General features: G+C 38.6%; 1 protein-coding gene across 1 annotated transcript in view; it reads left to right on the forward strand.

Moving 5' to 3' along the window:
* Positions 1-23,896, forward strand: part of HECW2 (HECT, C2 and WW domain containing E3 ubiquitin protein ligase 2) — a 445,024-nt gene that overhangs the window by 168,459 nt on the left and 252,669 nt on the right. The window contains exon 2 of the mRNA XM_049773167.1: positions 17,904-18,230. Coding sequence (XP_049629124.1) covers positions 17,939-18,230 — 292 coding nt within the window. The 5' untranslated portion in view covers positions 17,904-17,938. The remainder of the gene's footprint in view (positions 1-17,903; positions 18,231-23,896) is intronic.

Genomic DNA, 23,896 nt, shown 5'->3' on the forward strand with positions numbered 1-23,896 from the left:
GACATAAGATAAGTAAAGCAGGTTTTAGCTGTCTGAGGGTGGGTCTCAGCTGTGTCATCCATTAGCCTGGTACCCTCATTTGACTAGAAATCAAACACAGAATTAGAGAACACGAAGTAGTTACGGCAACAACATGGGAGTAGGGAGTAAAGGTTAAGGAGGAGTCCCAGAAAGACAGACCTCTTAGATCAACCTCTTCAATAGGATCCATTGACCTTCTTGCTAAAAGAGGAAGACAGTGCTTGATATTGACAATGATGAGATAATAATAATAAATAATAACAAAGTTTAAATTCTGGGAATTAGTTTATTTTACAAAACTTAGGTTTTAATAATAAATGAAGCCTAATAATTATTAGTACCAAAGCATAAAGGAAGTTTTGAAATTTCAAGAGGACTATAGAAATTCTTTTCTGCTTCAAGAAAATTGTACAGTGACACAACGTGGTGTTTGATTTATTTTTTTACTGCAAAGTCACATGGCAGAAACCATGCCAGACTTCTTTTCACTTTCCTGGGGCTTTTCCTTCATCCTATGACATTCAAATTATTCTCAAGGATTTATTTACCCCCACCCCCCTCAGTTGTCAGACTAGTCTGACTGCCAGATTTTGTCAGATAGTGTTTTTGCATAGAATTCAAGAAGTTCTTTGCAATCAATTTATTGTTAGAACATCTGAAATTCAGTGAGTGACTGACACATAGAGAATGACTGACATGAATCAACTCTATCATTGAGTGGGAGAAAGGATTGAATAAGGAGTAATTTTAAGAGCCTTCAGTTTATTGTTTTGTGATATTTTTTGCTTTCTGCCACTCATTAATAGAACCAGATATTGAATGTCTCCAGAAAAAGCATCTCCTTTTTATTAAAAAGTTTTTTTTTTTTTTTTTGGTTTTTGGGTCACACCTGGCAGTGCTCAGGGGTTATTCCTGGCTCCAGGCTCAGAAATTGCTCCTGGCAGGCACAGGGGACCATATGGGGCGCCGGGATTCGAACCGATGACCTCCTGCATGAAAGGCAAACGCCTTACCTCCATGCTATCTCTCCGGCCCCTATTAAAAAGTTTTTTAAAGACACTGAAAATGTAGGTAGTTCTTCTGGCCATTGCTTCAAATTTTTTAGCACAATACTTGACTTAAAAATCAGTTTGCTAATAATCAGTTGGATCATGTCACTAAGCAGAATTTTTCTTGTCCATATGCTACTTATTGCTGTTTATTTAGTTTTATTTGCTGTTCCTGATGATACACCAGGCCCTTAGGGAATTTGAATAATTTATTAATTTATATTTTCGATTCATTTTTTTTTTTTTTTTTTAGTACAAAGGCTAGAAGTTCCTTTTAGTGGACTCTTTTATTTATTGTTTTCTAGAGCTAGACAAGTTGTTGTAAGGAGGTATCAGATGATTATAATTTCTATGATCAGGTACTTGGTACTCTGTCTTTCTGACATTGCACACTCCTCCATTTCCTAACATGATCATTCCTTATTGTTTGACTCATCTTTTCCCCATTTTGTTCTTGAATGTGCTTTTGTTCATTTTTGTAATAAAGGTAAGCATTGGTGGGCACCCTTAGATTCTGGAATTTTAACCTGTATCTTTGTTCCTCATTGTGCTTCCTCATGAAGCACAGTGGGGGAGAGTCACAAGGTATGAGAGACATTGATGGGTTATATTAGAATGTGAATATGGTGGCTAATTAGGCAGGGAAAAGGGGTTAGATAATAGGAGAGTAGTTGAAATTTTGCTTAGTGTGATCGAAGAAGGTCCTGCTGAGTGGGTGTTATTTAATGGAATGGTGAAGGGATTACAGAGTGAGTCATGATGCTTTTGAGACAGAAGAGACAACAAATAAAGGCCCTATGGTAGATTGTGGTTGTTTCTTTTTTTCTAGAAGCAGAGAGAGAGTCAGCTATTCTGAACATGGCTGGTTGTGTCATCATGGATGGTGAGGTCAGAGAGAACAGGACCAGATTGTGGAAGAATTACTTTATGTAATTTACAAAGTAAATTTATGTAATTTACAAAGTATTTACAAAATACTTTTGCAATTGGAATTACATTACTTGGGATGGTGGTGGTGGAGACCAGCTTAGCATTTTAGAAAAAAACTTGATCTGAATTGTATCTGAAGATCATTATTTCTGCTGTGTTGAAATAAAAATAGAAGCAGAGTGGATGGATGATTATTCAAAGGACAAATGATAATGTCTGATAAAGAGATCATTCCTATCTTTTCTTATTTTGAGTGGCAATAATATCATAAGAGTGCATATATATACAAAATAAGTAAATATACATATATTAACATACATGTATGTATACATATATGAATATAAAATACATATATATTTACTTATTTTGTTTTGAGGGTCACACCCAGTATAGATCAGGGGTTACTTCTGGCTCTGTGTACAGGGATTTTTCTCCTAGGGTTTTGAGAGGGCAGTGAGATCTTGGGGATCAAATTCAGGTTGGCTGCTTTGCAGGGCAAACATCCTATCTAATATATATATATATATATATATATTTTTTTTTTTTTTTTTTTTTTTTTTTTTGTTTTTGGGCCACACCCGATGGTGCTCAGGGGTTACTCCTAGCTGACTGCTCAGAAATAGCTCCTGGCAGGCACGGGGGACACCAGGATTCGAACCAACCACCTTTGGTCCTGGATTGGCTGCTTGCAAGGCAAACGCCACTGTGCTATCTCTCCGGGCCCAGGTTGGCTGCTTTGCAGGGCAAACATCATATCCAATATCTTATCTCTCTTGCCCCTACTGTGAATATTTACAATCTCTCAACTATTTTTTAAGTAGAGAAAACTAGTAGTTTTTGGAAATTAGCAACTAGGACCTCATGTTTTGTTTGCTTTACAAAGAAGACTTTGCCACATTAAAGACGTTTCTAGCCCTACCAAGTAATCCAGAATTCTTAATATCTGAATTCCCTTTGATCAAAAGTTGGCAGAGCTATATGTTTTTATATGAAGAAAAAGACACCTTTCCTCAAGTATGAAGATGTAGAGAGAGTTAAAGTTGACTCTAGGGGCTAGAGAAATAGTATAGTGGGTAGGCACTTGCTTTTTCCTGTGCCCAGCCAATGTAGGTTTGACCCCTAGTATTTCATCAGGTCCCCTGAATGCTACCAGGAGAGATCTCTGAGCATAGAGCCAGTAGTAAGCACTTGGAACAGCCAGGTGTTGCTCTCAGACAAAACTAAGCAGAAAAGCAGTCCCTGAACTTCGGGCTTGGGAGGTCTCTCTCCCTTCCCGGAGCAAGATTTTAGCCGGCATGGACGGCCAGCTGGCAGACCCCTCATGGGCCAGCGGCCTTTAAGTCCAGCCCAGGGTCAGGGGGGTCCGCAATTGGGTCACACGACCTCCCTCTCCCCCATTCCTCCGGATCTCCAGGTGGGGTTCTGGGAGGAGCTGACGGGGCACTCTGGGTTTTTCCCCACCCCCAGGCCGGACCGGGACACTGGCCTAGGGTTGGGCTTAGGGGGTGGAGCTGGATCTGGTGGGTGGCAGAGAGGGGCTCAGCTATATCAGTTTGTCACTGGTAATCAGCTCGCCCCCGCGCGAACATTTGCTCCTTCCAACCTTCAGTACCCCCGATTTACCCTTCTTTAACTTCAGTAACACATAGTTCTTATCTCTAATCTAAGACATACAGTATATCTAACAAATCCCAGAACTATTTAGAAGGACACAAATTGAACACATATCTTTTGAATATTTTATGGGTATTTTCTTTAACTGATGTAACTCTGTATATATTCTTCTACCATGATGTCTCTATTCACTTTTCATCTTATCTTTTCTTTGTAAGCTGTTAAGTAAGGATTGTTGGTGGAACTGTCCCTCAGTTTGATGCCTATGATTGAACTATGTCATGGAAATTTCTGGTCTTGTCCCTATTGCCTTTAGATGCACCAATAATGCCCCATGGCATTGATCCTTGTTTGCATAGACACATTAAAATGGGAAAAAAAATACATACAGATAAGTTCTTATCTAATAAATCTCAGTACAATGTACCTTACACCCTGAACATTGATATAATGAACTGGCACAGGCTTCAGAAGAATGGGCATCCTCCATACACGCCGGAACCAGGCAAGCTATCTACGAAACATCCAAGGTCTTTTAGAACAACAGCGGGAAGCAGTCCTCTACCAGGAAAGACACTACCAAGGGTCTGACATTGACCTCTTATAAAGAGACTTCCGTTTCCACCGAGAAGACTTGATAGCAACAATGACCTGCTCTACAGGACATGGTTCTCTCTAGTGCCCCTTAAGTGGGAGGTGAAACGAGAGGATGCTATGCACCATCCTGACTGCAATATGGGACATGCAGACTCCAGGATCTTTAATACAGAAGCATGATACCAACAACAGAGACTATGTGAGGAATGGAGGTGTATTGCCACTACAGAGGATGACTTGAATTGAACAAACTAATTTGCCTGGAGCCTAGAGTCAGTCCTGTGCCAGGAAACTTCAGGGTTAGGGTCTCCTTGTATTTAGACCATAATTTGTCTTTCCATGTCCCTTATGTTTTGGTGGGCCTATGCAAACAAATGCCACTTGAATACCATTTTTTACTATGTTCCCTTGACTCCAACCCTTAAGAAAAACAAGCCACTAAAACTTTTGAGGTTAACTTAAACTAGGTAGTATGTACATGGAACTAGAGAAATGTACTTTGCCCTCAATGTTTAAGGAGCTACATAAGTATAATGTCTATAGATTATATTGTGTGCTGCTAAGAAATAGTATGTACTACAACTGGGGATCTGAGGGACAAGTAATTGTACTGTACATGGGTTCAGTTTTGTTTTTCTAAATGCTCTTTGGCTGAAAGTTCAAGGCTGGGACATCATCGATGGGACTACCGAGAATGCTGTTTATGGGTGATTGGGCTTCCACTGTAACTTTACCCTGTCCTCTTCTTTACATCTTTGTTGTCATAATTAAAATAAAAAAAATATGAAAAAAAAAAAACTAAGCAGAAAAAATAATAGAGATTGATCTAAAATGGATCAATTCTACTTCCCCTGTATAATCCACCTATATTTGTTAATAGACAGCAGATCACAGACAGTGCTTACTGTAGAAGTCAAGAGTTTTTTTTTATTCCTCTCCACTCCCCCAGGAGTCATGAGTTTTCCTTTTTCTTTGTTAAATAGTAAAATAGAGAGATTCAGGTGTTCTTATATATTTATGAAAAATTTAAATTTTAAGACATTGAAAATACACGAAGTTATGATTTCCTTGATTCTTTCATCTGACTATGCCTGACTCTTTCCATATGACACATTGGCCTTCTTAATTTAAAAGTGTTTGAAAAATATGTCATTGTTTAAAAGTTGATATTTATGCTAATTACTAAAATACCAGTTAAAAGATTTCTCAGAATATATTATCAACTATTGAAAAGAATAGTAAGATATATTGCCTTGTTTTTTTTCTACCTAAACTTTCCTATATTTTCTCAATTTGACTCTGATATTAACGCCACTGCCAAACAAGTGGATACAGAGATAAACAAATGGGACTACATTAAACTGAGAAGCTTCTGCACCTCAAAGGAAATAGTGATTAGGACACAAAAGCCATCCACAGAATGGGAAAAACTATTCACCCAATACCCATCTGAAAAGGGAGCTAATATCTAAGACATACAAGATAGTGACAGAACTTAACAAGACAAAAAGATCTAACCCCATCCAAAAATGATAGAAAAAATGAACCGACATTTCCTCCAAGAAGAAATTCAGATGGCCAAAAGGCACATGAAAAAATGCTCCACATCGGGCTGGAGAGATAGCACAGCGGCGTTTGCCTTGCAAGCAGCCAATCCAGGACCAAAGGTGGTTGGTTCGAATCCCGGTGTCCCATATGGTCTCCCGTGTCTGCCAGGAGCTATTCCTGAGCAGATAGCCAGAAGTAACCCCTGAGCACCGCTGGGTGTGGCCCAAGAACCGAAAAAAAAAAAAAAACACAAAAAAACAAAACCAAGGGGCCGGACGGTGGCGCTAAAGGTAAGGTGCCTGCCTTGCCTGCGCTAACCTTGGACGGACCGCGGTTCGATCCCCCGGTGTCCCATATGGTCCCCCAAGCCAGGAGCAACTTCTGAGCACATAGCCAGGAGTAACCCCTGAGCGTTACTGGGTGTGGCCCAAAAACCAAACCAAAAAAAAAAAAAAAAAAAAAAAAAAAAACCAAAAAAACCAAAAAAAAAAAAAAACCAAATTAAAAAAATGGACATTTGGACTAGAAGATAGAATGGAGGCTCAGGCAAATGCATTGCATACAGCGACATTGGTTTGATCCCTGGAACCCCATATGGTCCCCTGAATTCTATGAGGAGTAGATCCTTGAGCACAGAGGCAAGATTAAGTCCTGATCACCAGTGGGCATCTCCCCCAAATCTTCTAGAAAAACAAAACAGTTTTTAATGGACATCTTATGGAAGAAAAAAAATGCTCATTTTGCTTCAATTTTTGATGAATAGTTAACTATAACTTAAATGTCTTTCTGCAATAATCTATGCAATTTGCAAAGTTTAAATGAATGACATGATACTGTATCTTAGCAAATCCTGAAGACTCCATCAAAAAGCTCTGAAAATAATAGACTTATATAGGAAAGTGACAGGCTAAAAAGTTAATACATAAAAATTTATGCTTTTCTATATACAAATAATGATAGAGAAGAAAATACGTTAAAAATAAATCCCATTCACAGTTGTGCCTTAGAAAATCAAGTACCTTGAAGTACCTTGGAGGTGAAATAGTTCTATAAAGAAAACTACAAAGCACTCTTTCAAGAAATAAAAGAGGACACAAGGGAATGGAGACATCTACTCTGCTCATGGATTGGAAGGATTAACATCATTAAAACAGCAATACTTCCTAAAGCATTGTACAGATTTAATGTAATTCCTATAAAATTCCCATGATGTTTTTCAAAGAAGTGGATCAGATGCTCCTGATATTCATATGAAGAAATAAATGTCCACGAATAGCTAAAGCAATCCTTGGCAAAAAAAAAAAAAAAAAGAGACTGGCACACATCACAAAAAGCAAGAGCAACCAGCGCTGGTATGGATGTGGGGAGAAAGAGACTATCATTCACTGCTGGTAGGAATGCAGACTGGTCCACCCTTTTTGGAAAACAATATGAACACTCCTCAAACAGCTAGAAAATTGAGCTTCCGTATGACCCAGCAATAACATTCTTAGGGATATAAGGGATAAACCCCAGGAACACAAAAACAATGCAAAAAAATGCCTTCTGCACACATATGTTCAGTGCAGCACTATTTATAATAGCCAGAATCTGGAAACAACCCAGGTGCCCAACAATTAGATGATTGTCTAAGGAAACTGTGGTACATCTGCACAATGGAATAATATGTAGCCATTAGGAAAAATGAAGACAAGAAATTTGTTTATACTGGATGGACATAGAGATTATTATACTGAGTGAAATGAGCCAGAGGTTTGGGATGATCACCAGAGCAGTGATGCAAGTGTAGGGCATTTGCCTTGCATGAACTATCCTAGGACAGACTGCGGTTCAATCACCCAGCATCCCATATGGTTTCCCAAGACAGGAGCGATTTCTGAGTGCATAGCCAGGAGTAACGCCTGAGAGTCACCGATTGTGGCCCAAAAAGAAAAAGAAAGTTGGGGGTCGGAGAGATAGCATTTGCCTTGCATGCAGAAGGTCGGTGGTTCAAATCCCGGTGTCCCATATGGTCCCCTGAGCCTGTCAGGACAATTTCTGAACATAGAGCCAGGAGTAACCCCTGAGTGCTGCAGGTGTGACCCCAAAAAAAAGTTTTTATAAAAGTTTTTATAAAATGAAATGAGCCAGAGGTAAAGGAATAGACATAGAATAACATCACTCATTTGTGGCATATAAGAAAAACGAAAATAGTATGATAATAATATCCAGAGACAATAGAGATGAGATTACTGAGGTCCAGCCCAGGATAGGAAACTGCCGCAAAGAGCCATGAGTGCAGGACAATAATACTAGGACAATAATAGGTGAAAGTGATACCACTGGACAAGAGGAAAAGGGGGCCCAGAGAGATAGCACAGCGGCTTTGCCTTGCAAGCAGCCGATTCAGGATCAAAGGTGGTTGGTTCAAATCCCGGTGTCCCACATGGTCCCCCATGCCTGCCAGGAGCTATTTCTGAGCAGACAGCCAGGAGTAACCCCTGAGCACCACCCGATGTGCCCCCCCAAAAAATATTTTGGGCCCGGAGAGATAGTACAGAGGCGTTTGCCTTGCAAGCAGCTGATCCAGGACCAAAGGTGGTTGGTTCGAATCCCGGTGTCCCATATGGTCCCCCGTGCCTGCCAGGAGCTATTTCTGAGCAGACAGCCAGGAGTGACCCCTGAGAACTGCTGGGTGTAGCCCAAAACCAAACAAACAAACAAAAAACAAACAAAAAGAAGAGAAAGAGACATGCAAGGCGCCCCTCCATTAACAATAGTGCAAGAGAGAGAGTGAGAAGAGTGAGAGAAGCAAATTGCCTGCCCTAGAGCAAGCGGAGGTGGGGAGTCAGAGGGAAACAGGAGACCTTGGTGGTAGGAAGGGTGCCCTGGTGAAGGATGACTACATTGTATGTCTGAAATTTAGCAATAAACAATTTTGTAATGCTTAAACAAAAAATTTAACAAAATATACTTTATGGACTTTAAATGGTTAGACGGAGTTAAATTTGATCTTAAGTGTTTACTCTTATTTACATACTTATATATCCTTTTTTGGGGGGCACACCTAGCGACACTCAGGTGTTACTCCAGGCTATGTGCTCAGAAATTGCTCCTGGCTCAGGGAACCATATGGGAAGCCAGGGATCAAACCGAGGTCCATGCTGGGTCAGCCACGTGCAAGGCAAACACCATAACATTGTGCTATCGCTTCAGCCCCATTACTTAGTTGTCTATTCTGAGATCAAAACTAAATTAACATTTCAGTAGCAGTTTTGGTCTAAAGCTTTTTAGATTTATGGCCACATCCAGCCATACTCAGGGCTTATTCCTGGCTCTATGCTCAGGAATATACTCACTCCTGGTGGGCTGTGGGACCAGATGGGATGCTGGAGATTGAAATCACGTCACAGTGTGTAAGGCAGATGCCTTACCCACAGTACTATCTCTCTGGCTCAAGATTTTAATCTTTAAAACTGGCAATATTCTGAGTTTAGGATTAAACTTTGCTATTAGTTTACATTTTTTTCAAATTGATATTTGAATTGTTAGATTTGATATCATAGTATATTAATTCATAAAATTTGAGGGAGAAGAGATTTTTATTTCCCCTCAAGGACAGCAGCCTAGAGAATAAACTGAATTTTCTGGATTTTCCCCAGCTGGAAAAGAAAGTTAAGAGGCAACTTTTTCACCCCAGACTCTTTAGACTTCCCTGGAATCTGGAGAATTTGTTGGCAAGTTGTACAGGAGCAACTTTTCTGCCATAATAATTGTATGAACACTCTTGTGTAGTAAGCCAAGCACTGGATCTTGATTATGCATGCTACCTACTAAGTAGTGGAACTGAGAATATTTCCACTAGAACAGTGGCAGAACGAGGCGGGAGTTTAAAGTCAAGGATTTGACCCTGTCTTTGTTCATAATAGAGGCTAACTGGTTTCTGCAATGTTAGGAAACATCACTTTCTCTTCTTAATGCTTTTACAGCTCAGCTTATTGCAAAGTAATTGTGTTTTCTTTAGTATCTTTTGGCTATAAATATACTCTACCCTACTCCCTCCCAACTTTGTTTTTCTCATTTGTGCAGTAAAGCACATCTGGAATTTGCAGACTGGTTGTGTGTTAGTGTGTGTGTGTGTGTGTGTGTGTGTGTGCGCGCGCGCGCGTGCGTGCGTGCACGTCTGCATGTGCTTGGGGATTTGAAAATTTTTCGAAGGTTTGTTATTAATTTTCTTACCTATGTCCAATTTAGATTGCTTCTTTTCTAGTTTGTAATTATGACATGATAAAAACTATTTCTGGTATTTGACCTAAAGCTAAGGTAAAAAAATTGACCCTCTCTTTAAGACATAAGAAAAAAAATTTCAGTAGATACCTCCTTACTATATTTGTCATCTGCTAGTGTCTGTATTTCTAAACAAGACCTGCTGTTTTGGGTAATGACTTTGTATACTAAGGTGTTTTCCAATTTGCTTAGTAATTACATCTCTCTTGACCTCAGGTAGAAAGGTGACTTGGTAATCTTGTCTTTAGTTGTATTTGAAACAGCTGTCTATTATATGATGGAACCGCATGGTGCAAATTCAGCCATCACTGAAGAGGGAAGATGATCTGTTTTACAGGAGTGCTAGAGTATGTGAGATTATGTCCTTTGGAGATGGGATCTAATAGCCCCAAAAGAGTCTTTCCCAGGGAAGAGTTTATTTGAGATTTAAAGGACTGTTTTTTTTGGGGCCAGAGTGAAAGCACAGCGATAGGGCGTTTGCCTGGCACCTGGCACATGGCCAACCCAGGATAAACCCATTTCGATTCCTGGCATCCCATATGGTCCCTTAAGCCTGCTAGGAGTAATTTCTGAGTGCAGAGCCAGGAGTAACTCCAAAGTGTCTCCTGGTATAACCCCAAAACAAACAAACAAAAAAACAAACAAAAAAAGGACTATTTTCTGTACACTGAAATGCAAGGTATGAATCCATTTTCTTTACTGTCTTGTAAGAGAAAGCTTTCATGAAAATTTTAGATCATATTCTGAATAAAAGGTACGTGTGTGGGGTAGAAAACCAAGAGTAAAACCACAAACTGTCAGATTTAGGAAGCAAAAGCCTTTGGCTTCCTGTTTGAGTAGCACTTAATTTCCCCTCATCAGTGCATGTCGTTTGCATAATGTAGTCCTGAACTAACTGAAGTTTTAGTAGGTAAGTTTAGGGTCAAGAGTTTCTCTACGTGGCCTGGCCTTTCTTCCTTAGTAAGAAAGCATCTTTTCCTCTTACTCATTGAAGGGCTGCCATGGTATCAGTTGTAGAATTTCTAATTTTTATGTCTTCAGAGAAAGTTGTTCTCTTTTTAGTTTTTTGTGTCATAGGAGAAGGTACTATCATCTTGATTCAAAAACGATTTTAAAGAATATTTTTGTGCACATGTGTGTTTTTCTAGGACAGAATTATTTGATCTTTTTCTTTCTCCTCCACCTTCTCTTCTTCCTCCTTTTCATTTTGCTTCTTTTTCCTTCTGATTTGGGCCACTGCTTAGGGCTTATTCTGGACTCATTGCTCAGGGATTACTGTATTTTCTGGTTTATAAAAAAAACGGGCGTATAAAACGACCCCTAATTTTGCAGTTAAAACATAGGTTTAGGCCTATATTCGCTGTATCAGACAGAACGTTCCTGTGCTGCAACTGTATGGACCACAGTGAGCCAATCACAACAAGCAAAGGTTCAAAGGTTATACTGTAATAGACTTCCTCTCTAACTCTGGCCAATCTGAGCAGGCTTTTGACAGTGTAGATTCGGGTCCAGAACATTGTCTAATTTGCATGCATAAAAAGCCTGCTTGGATTGGCTGAGGTCCGAGCAGCCTTGCAGTGATTGGTCCCTTATCATAGGCACCTTTTCTGGCAGTTCCCTGGTGGCATCAGTTAGTCTCCTCCACTACATGAACCAAACAACAACCCATCTTCGGACCCTAGCACTGAACCACCAACACGGTTAGCTGGGTTTCGCCAGAAGTGGTCCCCAGATCTCCTGAGTACTGTTTGGGAGCCCCCAAGAAAGAGATTTGGAAACTCTGTGGCCTGATTTTTTTGTTTGTTTGTTTGTTTGTTTGTTTGTTTCATTTAGCAGCATATTGAAACATTTTTCGGGATATACTCAGCGTATAAGACGACCCCCGATTTTCGGTTGACTTTTTTTTGTTTCAAAAGTCGTCTTATACGCCGGAAAATGGTACTCCTGGTAGAACACAAGGTACCATATGGAGTAATGGGGATCAAACCTGGATAGACAACCTGCAAGGCAAGTATCCTCCATGGTGTACGATGCACTCTCTCTCTGGCTTTTCTTCCTCTTCCTCCTTTCCCTATTCCCCTCCTCCTCCCTTTAAACTATAAATTTCTGACCTGTTTTTGTCTTTCAAGGAAGGAGTTATGTATAAGCTGTATTTTGTTTGTTCGTTTGTTTTTGGCAGTAAGGCGTTTGCCTTGCATGCAGAAGGACAGTGGTTCGAATCCCGGCAAACGCCTTACTGCTGTGCTATCTCTCTGGCCCTAAGATGGATTTTATTTTTGACTTATGTGTTAGGATTTTATTATAGTACTCATTGAAACTAACCTTATATTTGACTTAACCTTTAGAATTAACATTAGAATTTAGAAATAAAAATGACCTAATGAAATAGAGCAAAAAGAAAATTTGATGAAGCTCTCAGATTAGAAGTATATTTGCATTTTAGATTTTATTGTTTTAAAGTTGTCTAAAGTTGTTTTGAGTTCTGCTATATCAGCTACCATATACACACAAGAAAATTAAGTTCTAACTTCATTGAGAGTTTTAGTTTATTAATATTGTATTACCTCTATCTCTATTTAATTTTTGTCATTTTCATATTGAATATTTTGTCCTCTAGTGCAATTAATTTTAATTAAAGGGTTATGATAATACAGGTTAACCTCATGCGGAAATTCAGTATCATCTATCTATCTATCTATCTATCTATCTATCTATCTATCTATCTATCTACACACATCTGTGTATACAGTTATCCCTTCATCCAAATTGTTTGTGAAATGGATTACAGGATGGAAAAAATTTAGGAAAATTCTCTTTTCTTCCTCATATTTGATATCCAAATTTGTTTATTGTAATATAAATATTGGACCTAATACTAATTTGACATGGACGCTCCTATTAATTCTAAGGATTTCTTTGCAGAAGTGGGCTTTTAATAAAAAAAAGTATCTTGAAGAGGACAACTCAAACTAGGGATACAAAGAAAATGTTAAATATAAAAGTAATTAGTAAATTATGTGGCTTTGAAATGGGTAGTGTAGATGATAGCCATATTCATTCTGTTGTGCAGAGCTAGTATAATAAGGGTGACATAGTATGAATCTTTGGACAGATAGAAAAGGCTCTGCTGGAACACTCCATGACATTGAAGCTAAAGGCATCGTCAAGGATGAAACACCATTGACCAAGCATGTGGAAGCAAAGATAAACAAATAGGACTACATTAAACTACAAAGCTTCTGTGCCTCAATGGAAATAGTGACCAGGTTACAATACGACCCATGGAATTGAGAAACTATTCACCCAATACCCATCTAATAAGTTAGTTAATAAGGCACTGGTAGATGGGGATTGGGGGAGGACAGGAGGGAAACTAGGAATATGGGTGGTGGGAAATGTTCACACTGTATGACTGAAATTCAATCATTAACAGCTTTGTATCTGTGAAAGACAAACAGTTGTATTATGAACAACCTTGTAAACAACAGTGTTTAAATAAAGTAATTTTTAAAAATCTAAAAAACAGGTGCTGCTGGATGCTGTAGGCAGCTTCTGTCCTATAGTCATCAGTGGGATTTTGGTGAATACACTTTACGGACAGTGTGTTGCACGGACGGCAAAATATGAAATAATTAGACCACACAGAATATGTGGGGTCAACATGTTTACTGGCAGGAGTGCGACAAGTTTAATTTTCTGAGCAGGGGAATTTATAGGGGTAAAATTAGCCATAAGTAAAGAATAATTATAATCATAAAGCATAACCAAAGCTATGGGTGTGACTGTAAAAATTCTAGGTTACAAAGGAGAAGTTTACAACTCAAGGCAGCTCTTTGCAAGCTTACTTTAAATGCAAAATTAGGATTAGGAGGGAGTAGAAAATATCTAGGAACTTGATCTTTACTGGACTGGACTTTATTGTTTTAGAGGTTAAGTAAAGGGAGGAGCCAAATCCCCAAAAATGAGTTGCCCTATTTCTAAAGGAGGGTCAATAGTCAATAGCCAGGATCTGCATTCTGGCTGTGCACTTGATTACCAGAAAATGCAGCTGCAAGGACATACTTGAAAAAGAGAGAAAAAGTATTGTCTTTGCTTTTAGGGCTGGCTATTATCCAGAAAAGGGGTTCTCAAATAATCTTTGGTGTTGGAATTTCTGAGCCAAATTATTTGATAGAAACTGTAATTTTGCCTGATATTTACAAAGGAGAGATAGTCAAATACTGACTGAAAATGTAACGCCAAGCATCTCTTTGGAAATTTCTCAACTATCCACACAGGGGAAAAAAGTGTCTACAGCGGGCCCTTTGAGGAACCCCATGGGGGTTAATTTAGTTCTCCCCACCAGGAAAATCTGAGGATATATCTGGTGGGCTGAGCCCCCCTAAAAGTTTAGGTATGTCCTGGCAGCTGGATAGAGCTAGTGCACTGGATTAAAGTACCGTATTTTCCGGCGTATAAGACGACTTTTGAAACAAAAAAAACCGAAAACCAAGGGTCGTCTTATACGCCGAGAATATCCCAAAAAATGTTTCAATATGCCGCTAAATGAAAATTGTGTGAATATTGCCACAAAATGAATTTTCCAACTAGATCCTGCACCAATCACTGCAAGGCTGCTCGGACTGCCTCTCTAACTCAGCCAATCCAAGCCAGCTTTTTATGCATGCAAAATAGACAATGTTCTGGACCTGAATCTACACTGTCAAAAGCCTGCTCAGATTGGCCAGAGTCAGAGAGGAAGTCTATTACAGTATAACCTTTGAACTTTTGTTTGTTGTGATTGGCTCACTGTGGTACATGAGCACAGGAACACATGCAGCACATGGAGCACAGGAACGTTCTGTCTGATACAACGAATATAGGCCTAAACCTATGTTTTAACTGCAAAATTAGGGGTCGTCTTATACGCCTGGTCGTCTTATAAGCCGGAAAATACGGTACATGCATCTTGGAAAGAACCTTCGTCCAAATCTAGTACTGGAGGGAAGCCAAGATATTTTAGGAAGAGCACTCTAATGCACCAACAGGGAGTGATGTCTAAATTGCATCAGGAAGGACCCATTTTCTTTAGATAGAAGCCAATTAGAAATCAAAAGAAGATAGTTTATCACAAGTTCACACAATTTGAGCCAGCCAGGAAATTCAGTAATAGAGATAAGGCTAGGAAAGAGATCCAAAAGTAACTCATGTTCCTAGAAATTCTAGACTGATCTAAAACAAGGATGTGCCATGTTACTTTAGTGCATGTTGGTTGATAGCTACATTATACCAGGCTCTGTTGTAGATTCTATGAATCAAATAATGACCAATAGAGGAAATTTTCTGCAGTTGTAAGACTACATCCTTGTGTTTTAAATTTTTGTTATAAATTGGCAAAATTGTAAGATTTTGAGGGGACTGGTTTCTCCCAGGCAGTGATTACGAAGCTAAAGAGTCCCTGACAGCGATTCTTAGCCATCAGACTGATGGTTCAATGTGTGTGTGTGATGCTGCTCAGGCCCTGCTCACCTAGTGATTTTTGGGGGCCTCTAGAACCACACCTAACTTGGGAGACCATGTAGTGCTGGGGATTGAAATAAGTCAGCTGTATGCAAGGTATGCAATGTAACCCCTATCTTTAACTTTTCAAATGGAAAGTTGAAATCATGTTGATTTGATCCATATCTATATTGTGAGTTTCTGCCCTCTAGTATACACATTACTTCAGATACATATTGCATTTACATTTTTTTGGGGGGGGTTTTGGGTCACATCTGGCAGTGTTCACTCAGAAATTGCTTCTGGAAGGCTCGGGGAACCATCTGGGATGCCGGGATTCGAACCACCATCCTTTTGCATGCAAGGCAAATGCCTTACCTCCATGCTATCTCTCCGGCCCCATCATTTATATTTCTCATTCTTAAAATATAAATATACTTAATATTTTATTTCTTACATCTTCAGAGCTTATTCATCTTATAGTTGAAAATGTGTAATTTGCTTAACCTTTTCATATTTTCTCTACCCCCCACCCATCAAGTTGGACTTATTCCTTAATTTCCTTAATTCTTCTTTCCTTTTTAACAACCATTTGTGCTCAGAGCTTTACTCCTAAGTCTGCTTAGTGATCACTCCTGGTAGGGCTTAGGAGACCATATGTCCTGCCAAAAATTGAACTTTGGTTGACTATATGCAAGGCAAACACCATACCTATTCTACTATGTCTCTGTTTTCTGACATTGTTTTTCTTTTACATTCTAGATAAAAGTGAAACCGTGAAAAATGGTCGTTGTCTGATTTTGTTTACATTTTTTATTATTATTATCATCAGTTATTCTTTTGGGCCACATTTGGCTGTGCTCAAGATTTACTCCTATTAATGTGCTGTGGGTGACCATTTATAGTGCTGGAAAATTGAGCCAGGGTTGGCTGCAAGCAAGGCAAGCAACTTAACCTATATATTTTTTGAGGGTTTATCCTTATCTGGCTTATTTCACTTAACATAATACTCTCCCTAGATCATGCAATGTTTTTGCAAGCCTTAAGGGTTTTTTTTTTATTTCTCAGAACTGAATAATGTTTCATGATTATGTCTGAATAGTCTTTTATCTGTAGATCAATATCTTGTTTTTGTAAATAATGCTACAATTAACAATCAAAGACTATTATCTTTGACATTACTGCTTTTATCTATTTTGTGTAGTTAGTTGGATTTGTAATGGGTGAATCATACAATATGGTTCAATCTTATTCAACAGTGTACAGGGTTCCGTTTTCTCTATATGCTCTCCAACATTTGTAATTACTTGTCTTCTTAAAGATAGTCCTGTAACAGGTGAGAACTACTATATTACAACATATGGGAAAAAATCAACTTATGGTTCAGTTTCATTTTTCAGCTATGTGGTGAACCAGATTTCCCATTCTTTACATTGAAGAGTCTGTCTTGTAGTGAAGTTTACAGTTCAATAAAATGCTCAATAATCAAATATATAAGTACTTGGTCTACTTATATTTAGCATCTTATATTAAAAGTGTGGTTTTGAAGAAGAAACAAGAGGAATGTGGAGAAATAAATTAATGGAAATGTTTGGGTGTTGCAGTTTTGAATATGAAAGCCAGTTGGTTCAATGAACATGAACTGACTTAAGTGAAGAGGTGAAAAAAAGATTAGTTGCAGTCCTGTGTGAAGGAAATGAAACAGATGATTGATGTCTTTTGTGGTATATTTAATATGTCCATAGTGCTATGTTTGACTTATTATTTGTTTTTGGTTTTGGACCATATCTGGTGATGCTCAGGGTTACTTCTGTCTCTGTAAACAAGAAATGCCCCTGGAGAACTTGGGGGATCGATCATATGGGAACCTGGGGATTGAACCCTGATCAGTTGTATGCAAAGCAAGCATCTTACCTGCTGCACTATTGCTCTGGCCCCACCTAGTGGTATATTTTAATTGTATGTAGGATGCATAAAAGTTTTCTGTTTGCTATTGTCAAATGTAATTACAGCAGAAAATAAATATGAAAAGGGCTGAAGGAGAGTGGGATGCTGGGTCTAAAGATGGGATGCTTAGGAAAGGAAAGATCTAAAAGAGATGCCAGAGAGATCTTCTTCTTAGCTTCCAGGGGCAAGCTGTGTTGACTGCATCAGGGGCTACAGGCTACAGGCTACAGGCTACAGGCATGTGATGGTCACCACCACCATCATGTGACCTCTGTCTATAGGAGTCATTTCTGACATCATCAGTTGACAGTAGATCAGCAAGTTTTGTTTTGACAGCAGAAGATTATTGCATGGCCAAGCTGTGAGAAACATTCTCAGGCTTTATGTATGAGAAGGTAAAGCTGAGGTCTTGCACTGTAGCACTAATGCCCTGTGCTTGTTTATCTTTTGCAGCTTTGCAGGAAGCCCATCTCCAAGAGGCAGACAGGATGGCTAGCTCAGCCCGGGAGCACCTGCTTTTTGTGCGCCGTCGAAACCCCCAAATGAGGTATACTCTGAGCCCAGAGAACCTGCAGAGCCTGGCGGCTCAGAACTCTATGCCAGAGAACATGACCCTGCAGAGGGCCAACAGTGACACGGACCTGGTTACGTCTGAGAGCCGCTCCAGCCTGACTGCCAGCATGTATGAGTACACGCTGGGGCAGGCCCAGAACCTCATCATCTTCTGGGATATTAAAGAGGAGGTGGACCCCAGTGACTGGATTGGACTTTATCACATAGGTGAGTCACAGGAAATGGACCAACTTGGCACTTGTGCTTTGTTTTCGTTTTCTTCTTTTTTTTTTTTAACCTTAGCCTTACATAATTTTGTATTTTCTTCTGGGGAAACAAAACATTCACACACAAATGAGTGTGGCAATATAGTGGAGTTTTTGTTTTCTTTGGAAGAGGGAGAATCCAAATGCCAACAGTGAAAAATATTTGTGTTGATATAAATTTGTGATTGATGGGGAGTGTTGGGTTTTTCTCAGTGTGTTCTGGAATCACTTCAAGCTCTGTGCCCAGGCCATGATCAAAATAGATTTGGGGTCAGTTGCATGCAAGTCAGTTGCCTTAAACCTTGCAATATCTCTCCAGACCAGTACAAATTTTTGTGATTCATTTTTATCCTAATTTTATGACAGAATTTGCAGATTTTACAGTATTTTCTTTTTAAAACTTTGCATTTCCATTTGGGAAAGAAATCATGTGATCTTTGCTAACATTTTAAAACTGATTGAGATAATGTTTACATTTAGAAAGTTGATATAAAATGTTTTATTTTCTAAAGTGGAATTTCAGTCAGCAATTTATGATCTACGATGACCTTTTTTACTTTAAAGTTCTTTGCCATGTCCTAGATCAATTAGATGAGGAAAGTGACCTATTTTAATAACTGACTGAGAAATAGTTCCCTATTTTTTAAAGTAAAAGTAGCTCAGTTCTATTTAGGCCTGTTTTCATCTCTGTTTCATAGGTGGATAAGTGATGAACGTTATATTTCAAAGAATATAAAGTCTGCATTATTTAAAACCAAAAATAAAAATTTACCAACTATCCATAAAAAAATAAAACTTGATAATGCAATCTAATATTTTCCAAAAGTGTAAACTTTTTACTTTACAAAGGGAATTATTTGGAAATTTTAATATAGACAGTGAATTCTTGCATTGTAGCACTAATGCTTTATGCTTGTCTCTCCTTTGCAGATAGATGGTTTTTCTCACTCCTCTTTATTGCTCACACATAGAATGAATCTCTAGTGCAAGCATATAGGATAGAATTTCTTCTTGTTTTATAGACTTCCACATTGCAAGTTTATTATTTCTAGGATCTTTTTGTAGCATTTTTTGGGATTTTTCAGTATAGTATCAGATCATTTGCAAGTGGGGTTAGTTTGACTTCTCTTTCAGTCTGAACTCCCTTGCGATATATATTTTTTATTTCCTAACTTCTATGAAAAGGAAATCCAATACTGTGTTGAATAATAGTGGATAAAAAGAACATTCTTTTTCTGTGTCTAATATTCAGACTCTCAGTTTTTTTGCCATTGAGTACAATGTTAATAGACTGCATAGTATATATTACTTATACTATATACTATAGAGTATTACTACTATGGATCTGCAGTAAATGACTTTCATGGTATTGCAAAACATTTTTTCTTTCCCAATTTTGTTGAGTTTTTATCATGCATGAGATGTGAAAAATTAGCCTATAGAACTGAATTTGCCAAGACGATTGGGTGGCTGGTAGGTGAAGGGATGTTTGAGACTGTAGTCAAGGGATATGAACAGTGGCCCTGATGTACAGCTGAAACATGGCATGTTGAATCTTTTATTGAGTATTATAAATCATGGTGCCTAAATAAAGAGTCACATAAAAATGAAGGTTTTCAAGATATATTGTAAGGCACATTTTTTTAAACATTTTATGTATTTTATGCATTTTTCTTTACAAAGTTTATTAAGGTACTCTGATTTACAGTATTGTCAATAATAGAATTTCACACATACAATTCTCCAGCTCCATGTCCACTACCAGTGTCAGCATCCTTCTATCTTAAGGGCCCTATAACCAGCCCTGCTCCCATGACAAATTCATTAAAATTTAATTCTCTTCGTTTGTGTCACATGTTTGTAATGGCTTTAATCTTACAGTTTTGGTGCACACAGTTACCTTACCTTACCTGTTATGGTCTCCAGCAATCCGCATAAGACCCTCGATCAATGCTCCAATATTACTATTCAGACAACCTTTTATTTTCCACTATTCTTTTTTTTTTTTTTTTTGGTTTTTGGGCCACACCCGGTGACGCTCAGGGGTTACTCCTGGCTATGCGCTCAGAAGTCGCTCCTGGCTTGGGGGACCATATGGGACGCCGGGGGGATCGAACCACAGTCCGTCCTAGGCTAGCGCAGGCAAGGCAGGCACCTTACCTCTAGCACCACCGCCCGGCACTATTTTCCACTATTCTTTCTCCCCTTATTTGGCATTTTCAGTTTTGTAATGAAAGTCAATTGTTAGCAACCATTTGAATTTTTTTATTTCCTTGACTTCTTTTCCATAACACAGATAAATGAGAGCATATTGTTCTTTCCCTTCTCCCTCGTACTTTGCTTAACTAGACACTCTTCAGTTATGGATTTCAGCAAACTTTGTGAGTGCATCTTTTCCGAGTGTCTCTGTAGAATTCCATTCTGTATATGTACCACAACTTCTTTATCCATCCCTCCATCACTGTATTGTTTCCATGTCCTGGCTCTTGTACACAGCACTGCCACGCACCTAGATATGTACATATCTTTTGGAATTAATATTTTTGTGTCTTGGGTGTAACTATGAAGAAGTGAAGAGCCTGGTTCATAGGGAAGCTCTATTCTTTCTTTTTCACAAAGAAATCTCTATATTGTTTTCCAGAGAGACTGACGTAGTATTCCCACCAGTAGAGACTAAGGTTCCCTTTTCACTACATACTCTCCAACACTGATAGTTTTCCATGTTTTTTCTATATTCCATTCTCACTGATTTGAGATGATATCTGGTTGTCATTTTAATTTATGTTTCTCTAACAATAAGTGGTGGTGAATATGTTTTAATATGCCTAGTGGCATATTCTCTTCATATAAGTGTCTGTATTTTCTCCCAAACTTTTTGATGATATTTTGTATTTTTGCTGAGCTTTGTGAGTTATTATTCATTTTGGATATTAGCTCTTTATCTTATATTTGTGTGCAAATATTTTCCCTTATTCAATTCAGTTGGGTGTCTTAATTTTAGCTTGTTTCTTTTACCTTGTTAAACTTTTTACATTTAATATATTACCATATTTTTGAAGAAGGAGTATAGGTACCAAGTTATCTGTGCTCATGGTTTATTGCTCATTTTGTGCAGGTTTACTCTTAGTTGTACTTGAGGTGTGTGTGACCATCTACACTCTGAGGGCTCAGGTGGTTGGGTGCATGCAACCAATACTTTATTTATTTATTTTTTCTTTTTTTTTTTCCAGTTAATCCTAAATTGTAGTGCATCTTTTATACTTTTTCTTTTTTTTTTTTAACACCACCCATCACCAGTGCAATATTCCCATCACCAATGTCCCAAGTCTCCCTCCTCCCCACCCGACCCCCGCCTGTACTCTAAACAGGTTCTCAATTTCCCTCATACATTCTCATTATTAGGACAGTTCAAAATGTAGTTATTTATCCAACTAAACTCATCACTCTTTGTGATGAGCTTCCTGAGGTGAGCTGGAACTTCCAGCTCTTTTCTCTTTTGTGTCTGAAAGTTATTATTGCAAGAATGTCTTTCATTTTTCTTAAAACCCATAAATGTGTGAGACCATTCTGCGTTTTTCTCTCTCTCTCTGACTTATTTCACTCAGCATAATAGATTCCGTGTACATCCATGTATAGGAAAATTTCATGACTTCATCTCTCCTGACAGCTGCATAATATTCCATTGTGTATATGTACCACAGTTTCTTTAGCCATTCGTCTGTTGAAGGGCATCTTGGTTGTTTCCAGAGTTTTGCTATGGTAAATAGAGCTGAAATGAATATAGGTGTAATAAAGGGGTTTTTGTATTGTATTTTTGTGTTCCTAGGGTATATTCCTAGGAGTGGTATAGCTGGATCGTATGGGAGCTCGATTTCCAGTTTTTGGAGGAATCTCCATATCGCTTTCCATAAAGGTTGAACTAGACGGCATTCCCACCAGCAGTGGATAAGAGTTCCTTTCTCCCCACATCCCCGCCAACACTGTTTATTCTCATTCTTTGTGATGTGTGCCATTCTCTGGGGTGTGAGGTGGTATCTCATCGTTGTTTTGATTTGCATCTCTCTGATGATTAGTGATGTGGAGCACTTTTTCATGTGTCTTTTGGCCATCTGTATTTCTTCTTTGTCAAAGTGTCTGTTCATTTCTTCTCCCCATTTTTTGATGGGATTAGATGTTTTTTTCTTGTAAAGTTCTGTCAGTGCCTTATATATTTTGGAGATTAGCCCCTTATCTGATGGGTATTGGGTGAATAGTTTCTCCCACTCAGTGGGTGGCTCTTGTATCTTGGGCACTATTTCCTTTGAGGTGCAGAAGCTTCTCAGCTTAATATATTCCCATCTGTTAATTTCTGCTTTCACTTGCTTGGAGAGTGCAGTTTCTTCCTTGAAGATGCCTTTAGCCTCAATGTCCTGGAGTGTTTTACCTACGTATTGTTCTATATATCTTATGGTTTTGGGGCTGATATCGAGGTCTTTAATCCATTTGGATTTTACCTTCGTACATGATGTTAGCTGGGGGTCTAAGTTCAATTTTTTGCAAGTGGCTACCCAGTTTTGCCAACACCACTTGTTGAAGAGGCTTTCTTTGTTCCATTTAGGATTTTTTGCTCCTTTATCAAAAATTAGATGATTGTATGTCTGGGGAACATTCTCTGAGTATTCAAGCTTATTCCACTGATCTGAGGGCCTGTCTTTATTTGTAGTAAAGTTTAAAGTTGGGGAAAGTAATTCCTCCCATATTCTTTTTCCCAATGATTGCTTTAGCTATTCGAGGGTGTTTATTGTTCCAAATAAATTTCAAAAGTGCCTGGTCCACTTCTTTGAAGAATGTCATGGGTATCTTTAGGGGGATCGCATTAAATCTGTACAGTGCTTTGGGGAGTATTGCCATTTTAATGATGTTAATCCTGCCAATCCATGAGCCGGGTATATGCTTCCATTTCCGCGTGTCCTCTCTTATTTCTTGGAGCAGAGTTTTATAGTTTTCCTTGTATAGGTCCTTCACATTTTTAGTCAAGTTGATTCCAAGATATTTGAGTTTGTGTGACACTATAGTGAATGGAGTTGTTTTCTTAATGTCCATTTCTTCCTTATTAGTATTGGTGTATAGGAAGGCCATTGATTTTTGTGTGTTAATTTTGTAGCCTGCCACCTTGCTATATGAGTCTATTGTTTCTAGAAGCTTTTTGATAGAGTCTTTGGGGTTTTCTAAGTAGAGTATCATGTCATCTGCAAACAGTGAGAGCTTGACTTCTTCCTTTCCTATCTGGATTCCCTTGATATCCTTTTCTTGCCTAATCGCTATAGCGAGTACTTCCAGTGCTATGTTGAATAGGAGTGGTGAGAGAGGACAGCCTTGTCTTGTGCCAGAATTTAGAGGAAAGGCTTTCAGTTTTTCTCCATTGAGGATAATATTTGCCTCTGGCTTGTGGTAGATGGCCTTAACTATATTGAGAAAGGTTCCCTCCATTCCCATCTTGCTGAGAGTTTTGATCAAGAATGGGTGTTGGACCTTGTCAAATGCTTTCTCTGCGTCGATTGATATGATCATGTGATTTTTATTTTTCTTGCTGTTGATGTTGTGTATTATGTTGATAGATTTACGGATGTTAAACCAGCCTTGCATTCC

This window comes from Suncus etruscus, chromosome 5, assembly GCF_024139225.1.
Source record: "Suncus etruscus isolate mSunEtr1 chromosome 5, mSunEtr1.pri.cur, whole genome shotgun sequence".
Lineage (NCBI taxonomy): Eukaryota > Metazoa > Chordata > Mammalia > Eulipotyphla > Soricidae > Suncus > Suncus etruscus.